Source organism: Tupaia chinensis, unplaced genomic scaffold (assembly GCF_000334495.1).
Source record: "Tupaia chinensis unplaced genomic scaffold, TupChi_1.0 Scaffold000609_1, whole genome shotgun sequence".
Classification (NCBI taxonomy): domain Eukaryota; kingdom Metazoa; phylum Chordata; class Mammalia; order Scandentia; family Tupaiidae; genus Tupaia; species Tupaia belangeri.
In genome coordinates this window covers 2,874,070-2,882,044 of record NW_006160128.1, presented here as the reverse complement: position 1 = coordinate 2,882,044, position 7,975 = coordinate 2,874,070, and the positions used below count along the sequence as shown (strand labels likewise).

General features: G+C 38.1%; 1 protein-coding gene across 1 annotated transcript in view; it reads left to right on the top strand.

Moving 5' to 3' along the window:
- Positions 1-34: 34 nt before the first annotated feature.
- Positions 35-7,975, top strand: part of EIF2S1 (eukaryotic translation initiation factor 2 subunit alpha) — a 30,069-nt gene continuing 22,128 nt past the window's right edge. Inside the window, exons 1-2 of the mRNA XM_006158787.3 lie at positions 35-507; positions 5,158-5,399. Of these exons, the coding sequence (XP_006158849.1) occupies positions 5,159-5,399 (241 nt within the window). The 5' untranslated portion in view covers positions 35-507; position 5,158. The remainder of the gene's footprint in view (positions 508-5,157; positions 5,400-7,975) is intronic.

Sequence of the window (7,975 nt, the reverse complement as noted above, 5' to 3'; positions counted from 1 at the left end):
AAACGCCTCTCGATTCCGGTTTGCCTCCCAGCCTCTCCACCTCTATCTCCCGGCGGCTGCGCAAGGCACTGCACGCGCCGGGCGAAGGACTAGGTTACACTCCTTCTCTTCCTCCACTTTTCGTCCGTGGTCACAGCGCCATCTTATGGTTGATTAAAACTTTGAGAGAGGATTAATTCTTCAGGAACAAGGAATCAGAGTCCTACTTCTTCCCCGCACCTTGAGGGTTACTTAGCAAAAACTAAAGGTAGCTAGAAAACGTAGCTATCGAGTCTTCCTGTGATCCGTAGTCCTCCCAGTTCTCGGAGGACCCGGACTCTATGATTAGTGATGAAGAGAGGCCTCTATTCTGTGGGCGCATGCGCGAGGCGAGGTGGTTTCGCATGCGCAGACGGGCTGAGCGAAGCGCACGCTGAGGCGGACGGCTGGTGCGGGTGTATCAAGTCAGGTCTCCGGTTAAAGAGCAAGGCGCAGCTCTCAAGTGCGGGACTCACACACATACCTCAGGTGACTACTCTCGCTGCTCAGTTTCTCCAGGAACTCACTTTGGATTGAGTACAGTGACATGGGGTGGTCGAGAGACGGTAGGCCTCGGGCTAACACCCCTCCCTTCCCGTCCCCGCGCGGGAAGTATCTGGACAGCTCTGCCACCACCGCTCTGTCATGGGTCTCCTCGCCGGATCTGTGTCGGCCTTCCCGTGTTCCAGAGGTGTGGTTGTAGGAGGGGAGGAATCTCTTGAAGTGGGCCAAGTAGTTATAGTCTTTTCCGTATGCTTAAAGTGAGGGTGCCTGGAGGTGGGCGCCCGGGAGAACGATCTGACACCCACCTCCGTCCCAGAAGTCTGAGCATTCTGCTTTTACCGGGCCTGAGAATTCCACCTTTTTTTTCTTCCGCCCCAGCAAAACTACTAAAAATTTCCCCCGATTTTTACTGGAAATCAGACTGAATTCTTTAAAGAACCAATGGAATGGGCCACCGTATTGGAAAGAGCTAGGTCCAAGAATAGATTATTCATCTGATCATTGATTTTCGAAAATTGCCCAAATTACCTTATCACTCTAGTTGTGCAGAGCGAGTCACTCTTTAAATTGAAACTAAATACTGCTGAGTAGTTTATTACTGTCAGTATCGGTTTGCCATATTTTGGCAGCGATGAGACTAAAACTATGGTCTTATAATTAAGCATAACTAAAGCCTACGATGAAATATTAAGGACTGAATACTTGTTCATCCTGTAGTCCCCTTAATTATGCCGAAAATTTAAGCTGCTCTAATTTTAAGTTAAAAAAAAAAAAGCAGTAGCAGAGTAGCCTTGATTTTTCTCCCAATTTAGTTGCTACTCAAAAAACTTCTAACTATGTGTCTTTCAACAGTTCAGGAGTTACTACTACAGAACTTTGCATCCCATTCTTAGTTCTTCTGATGCCAAAGTGTCTGGTGCACAGTAATGTTTGCAGAGATTTGATGATATTTCCTGTCTCAACGCAGTGAAATAGTTTAAAAGTTTTATTTGTTTAGCAGTGCTGTACTAAGAATTAACATTCCAGAGAGCATTACTGCTTTAATTAAAATGATCACAATCACATAATTTGAAAAGGAATATGGGCTTCCTTTATCCATTTTTGGGATGGTTTAAGAAATCCTTCTTGCCATTTGTCTGGGTGATAGTAATGTCAGGAGACTTGGGTTTAGCTCCTGTTCTGGCACTTAGAATCATTTGTCCTTCAGGAAATCATTTAATATTTCTGTTCGTGGCTCTCTGTTAGTTAATTACTTTCCTGCTCTTCTCATAGTGTAGTGATCCACTGATTGCCAGATCCCCCGTGGATACCAAAATCCTCGGATGTTCAAGTTCTTACATAAAATGGTTTAATATTTGCCCAGCCTAAGAGGTGCACAGGTAGTGCTACCACTTTGGGGAGGCTGAAATCTTCATGGGAGGCCTAAGTTTGGTTCTGGGCCATGCTGAACACGTCATGCAGGGCTGCATACGCCTATAAACCTTGCTAATTGGGAGTCTGGGGTGGGAGGATTAGGGCTAGACCCTCTCAGAAATACTTCTCTCTCTGTCCCTCTCCCTTCCCTCTCCACCTTCTCTTTTTTCTCTGTCATATAGGTTAAAAGTGGCTTAGTATTTGCATATAACTTACACACATCCTCCCACCTACATTAAATAATCCTCAGATTACTTATAATACCTAATACTACAATACCTAAATGTTATATGTTATAGTTGTTATTACTGGTTTTTTTAAATTGTATTTTTATTATTTAAAAAAAATTTTTTAGTATTTTTTTAAAGTTGGTTGAATCCATGAATGTGGAACTCAATGCTAAAGACCAACATCCCTTCATATTGTAATTATTTGCTTACTAGTTTGTATCAATAGTACATAGTAGATAACTGCAAAAAAAAAAAAAAAATTAACATATTACAAAGTGAAAATAAAACATCCTTTGCCTTTTAACTTCTTAGGTATGTATGACGTGACAACTTTGCAAAATGTTTTTACGTATATTTTATTTAATTTGATAACTTTAACAAACTGTGAGGGGGTTAGAAACCAGAATTCAAAGGGGGGTGTCTTTACCAGGCACCCACAACTAATAAGTAGGAGAGCGAGGACTTGGACCAAAGTCTGATGTTGTTCCCAAAGCTGAGTGTGCTGCTTGCCTGATTTTATACTGGTGGTCAAGGGCCAAATAAGTCAAAGTGCTTTGGGGGAAAAAAAAATTGAGGACTGAATACCTAAAGTAGTTTCTGTTTTCCTGACTCATTTAAAAAAAAAAAAAAAGTGAGTGAAATACCTATTTTTAAAAATAGTTATTAGCATTTCTTAAGGTAATATTTTTTAAATCTGTCAGCCAATATGCAGGTCCTTTCTGATATGGATTGTTTTTATACTTACTGGCTACTGTCTATTTTTACTATGAATAACATATCATCAGAAGTATTCCAAAAGAGTTGTGCCTCCTAAAGAAATATCAGTAGTGTATGTGTGTCTGTATTTGTTTACACTAGTGCCTGTGTTCTTTCATCATCAAATTAAGCTTTGCTTCCTCAAAGTCATCACCTTTACTACTTGGAGAAACTGAGTAAATGTAGTTAGTACCTATTAAATCTCGTAATTCTCTTCCACATGTTTCTATAATATTATGTGATACTCAGTTTGAAAAGTTAATATAGCTCTCAAATTTGAGTGCTTTACATACAATATTTGATGACAGTTATGTATCCCCCCCCCCCCCCAAAAAAAAGTCCTGTTTAAAAACAAAACAGCCAGCTCAGCTGTTTCTTGATGGATAATTCTGGCCATTGACTGTCTTCTTCCCTTTTATTTGTTAAATCCCTATTTTGACAAGCTACAATAGAAACACATCTCTGCCATTGTTAGTAATGTGCTGCTTTTTGTTGTTAAACGGGATAGCTTACTAATAGTTTGTACTCATATATGGTGTATGGTCCAGCACTGAACATGTATATTAATGTTGCTTTTTATGTAAGTAAGTTGTTCATAGTTGTAATACATTTATCAATAAGAGTGAGAGAAAATACACCCTGATCTATAGCACAGACTCTGGATCTAAATTAAATGTTCATAATACTTACTCTTACTGCTTGTTAGCAGCTTATGAAAGAACAAGGTGTTTACCTGTGCTTCAGTTTTTAATCTAGGAAATGGGGAGAACTGGTGATAAAGTGGTAACTCAAGGAGATAGCAAAGCCCAGATCACACAGAATTCTCTAGGTGGTAGGAAGATGTCTAAATTGGTAGGAAGCCACTGGGAAGATAGATGTGGGTGCCAAGTAGCAAATCTCATGCTGCAGTAGTACAGAATTCCAGTGTTTCATGAGCTGGATGTATTCATAGATAGCCTGGTTCTAAGGTCAAGTAACAGCAGCTTTATTTCCTAATTAGCAAGAAAAAATAAGGTGTGTTTGTTTTTGCCCTTTTTCTTTAAGAGAGATTTTTGCTATAGGTCACATGTGCTTGCTGGAGAAACAGAGACAGACAGCGAAAATCACTGCCCTGCCCCCCCCCAAGGGAGGATGGCCACACCACAGTCCCTTCTCCTCCCAGGATCTTGGGCACACATGCACATACACCCAGCATGAGTTTTAAGCCTCTAGTCTGGAACTCAAACTGTGGTTGAATACAAGGGAGTCCAGCGGCATAACTGGTATACCATCTGCTGGTTCCCCAAAATAAGTTATTAAATAAATTTTCATTTATTTTTCTTAGGCCTAGAAGTTTTATCTTCTGAGCTCTGATAACAGTAGCAGGAAAACATGAAAATCATCTGCCATAATTAGTTTAAGAGCTGCTTTTTAAAAATATTCTTCTACCCATGGTATGATTTCAGACATCTGGATCATAAAAGGGGTGGTGATGAAAGTAGGTTGGGTGGATCAGAGGGATTAATTTTAATAAATATGTTTCAATGTTTGGAGGTTAAGAGAAACTTGAACTTCAGAGTAAGGCTATTTTTAAGATTAGGTATACATATTCAACAAAAAAAATTGAGAATAATAAAAGCTAGAAATTATAATTGTGAATTTATGGAGGTTTTTTTAAGGGAAAAAGATTATGAGAAAAGAATACATTGTAGATTTTTTTTAATTTTTTGATTAATGAATTCTTTATTTTGTCATCTTGACTCTTGATTTTGGTTATAATATAGGGTATATTTGGTATATTGATTAAGTTTATATAGGAGATTCATTCTTAGGTAAGGGGGAGGTGGCATATACAATTTTAGTTGACCTGGAGAAAGAGAAACTTTAGTTTTGCTGATAGGTTTATAATAGTGATGATGCTTCCAATCATTTGGTATTAAAATAGTATTTTACTCTTAAGGTATTCCTTTAATCCTTAGGTCTCAGAATACTTTATAGATGGTCATTATTTTTTATGATTCCTATAAAACTGAGAATCACTGAAGCTTTACAAAAATGTGGCGCAGAATAAAAATTCAAACTTAGTCCCTGGACATCTGTCTGTTTTCTGGTACCATTTAAGAAGTTTAAAGAGATAAGACTAATAATTATGCTTCTTCCATCTTTTTCCCCCCTGGTGGCAAGATAGGGAAATTGTCAACAATTCTTTATTTTGACCTTCATTGGACACTAAATTGTTTCTTTCTTTAAATTGCAGAATGCCGGGTCTAAGTTGTAGATTTTATCAACATAAATTTCCTGAGGTGGAAGATGTAGTCATGGTGAATGTAAGATCCATTGCTGAAATGGGGGCTTATGTCAGCTTGCTGGAATACAATAATATCGAAGGCATGATTCTTCTTAGTGAATTGTCCAGAAGACGTATCCGTTCTATAAACAAACTCATCCGAATTGGAAGGAATGAATGTGTGGTTGTTATTAGAGTGGACAAAGAAAAAGGTAAGTCAAAAAAAAAAAAATCAGAAACATGTGTTTCTTTCTTTCTCTTTTTTTTTTTTTTTTTTTTTTGCTATAGGGCTCGAGCGCTTGCCATACACACAGAGACAGAGAGTGAGAAATCACCCCCCAGGGGGGTGGCCACACTGCAGTCCCTTCTCCTCCATTCTCCTCTTGGGGTCTGCAGCATGCACGCACACGTGCCCGGTGTGAGTTTTAAGCCACCGGGTCCAGGACTCGAACCGCAGTTAACTATGTGGGAGTCCAGCGACATAGCCATTACGCTCACTGCTGGTCTCCCAGAAACATGAATTTCTGATTTAAAATGGTTTGTTTTAAAATTTTTTTTATTAATTGTATACTGTAGTTTAAAAAAAAAAAGGAATTATTTTTAGAATTATTTTACTTAACTTTATTCATTCATTTATTTAATTTGACCAGAGAAGGACAGAGAGAGAGAGGAAAAAGTGAGAAAGCAAGCCGCCAGATATGAGACTTGAACCACAGTCGGCCATGTGGGAGTCCAGCACCCTTAACCACCATGCCACCTGCTGGCTGCCCAAAAAAGAATTTTTATACTTAAAACACTTAAATACAAAGTTCTATTACATGCCAATTAGACATCTAAGCAAGACCTCTTACGTTAGTACTTTAATTAATCATCTGAGACTTATTTTCTGTGAGTTGGATAACTTGAATTTTAACCTAGGTAGGCTAGCCCATGCCTGTAATTTTAGCTACCTGGGAGTCTGAGACAGAAGGGTGAGAAGTTCAAGTCCAGCCTGATCAACATAGCAAGATATTGTCTCTAAAAAAATAAGAACTTGAATTTTTATTACCTGTATTTTTCAGGATCTTGATAATTGGTTCATTATAACTAAACACAGAAGAGTCAGATAAGTAAACCAGAGTATTAGTTTATTCATCTACATTGATAGGATTGAATATTTTGGATGCCTTTTTATTGATGTAAAGCTAAGTTAAATGCAATGGAACAGTATTAACTCTAACTAAACTAAGGTGTAAGAATCAATATTATATATATGTACTATATAAGAATATATATGGTAATTTCTAGAAAAAAAAAATACAAGAAGAGGGCCATCTCCATATCTCAGTGGTGAAGGAAGCCAGACCCCACATGCTCAACTGTGGTTTGAATCCTAATCCCAGCAGCTTAAAAAACATGCTGGATGCATGTGCATGCATGCCCAAAATCCTGACAGGAAGAAGGAATAGAGTGAAAAGGATTGCAGCATGACTGCATCCCATTGAGGGATGCTTTCTCTCTCTCTCTCTCTGGGCCCCTCTTCCCCTCTTCTCCCCTCTCCCTCTCCCTCTCTTCCTCCCCCTCCCCTCCCCCCACTTCTGTGTGTGTGTGTGTGTGTCATTGTGTCAATGCACGCATCCTCTAGCAATTAAAATAAATGCAAAAAGTCAAGATGCCAAAGGTAAATCAAATGGAATTGTAGAAGAGATATTAGGGTAACCTAAAAGAGGACAGAATGGAGGAACAAAAACCAGAATGAATGAACAAATAAAAACCAAATATTCAGCTCTTTTGTATCTATGAGTTCAACCAACTCATAAAATGTTACACTACTACAGTTAGGCCATTTGTATTGAATATGTACAGTTGATTTTTTTTTTTCATCATTTTTTTTCTCCTAAACAATATAGTAATAACTTTTGACATAGCATTTACATTCTATCAGGTATTAGAAATATTGTAGAGATTATTTAAAGTGTCTAGGAAAATACATGTAGGTTTTATGCAAATACTACACCATTTTATATAAGCCACTTGAACATCTGAGGATTTGGGGATCTGTACAGTCCTCTGCAAGTACCAAGGGAAGACAATACTTAAAATATAAAGACGAACCTGGTTATATCTGTAATTACACTAGGGCCAGCCCTGTGTCCTAGTGGTTAAAGGAGCCAGATCCCATAAAATTGACCAGGCAGTTTGAATCCTGGCCCCATCATCTTGAAAAACACACCAGATGCATGTGTACACATGCCCCAAAACAGAAATGGCGAGAAAGTGATGGGGTGACCATGCCCCATTAGGGAGTACTTTCTCCCTCTTCCTCTTTCTATGTTTCTCTCTGGCAAGTGCATGTGCCCTCTGGCAAATTGTTGTTTGTTTTTTTTTTTTAATACACTAAATGTAAATCAAGTAAATACTCTGATTTAAAGGCAGAGATTGTTAGAGTGGATTAAACAAGACCCAACAATAATGCTTTCTGCCAGAGACATGGCTGAAAACTAGTGGATGGGAAAAGATACACTATGCAAACAATACCATAAGGAGACTGGAATGGATGTGTTAATATCAGATACAACAGACTTAAAGACCAAAAAGTATAACTGGAGCTAAATAGAAACATTTTGTGATGATAAATGGTCAAATTGTTCAAAAGACAGAACAGTCATCAATGTGTAAATGACTGATAATAGAACATCAAAAATATAAAGAAAAAAATGAAGAATTAAAGAGAGAAGTAGACAAATTTATAATCATAGATGGATGTTTGAGCAAGTTCTGAACATATGATGGAAACAGACCAAAAAAA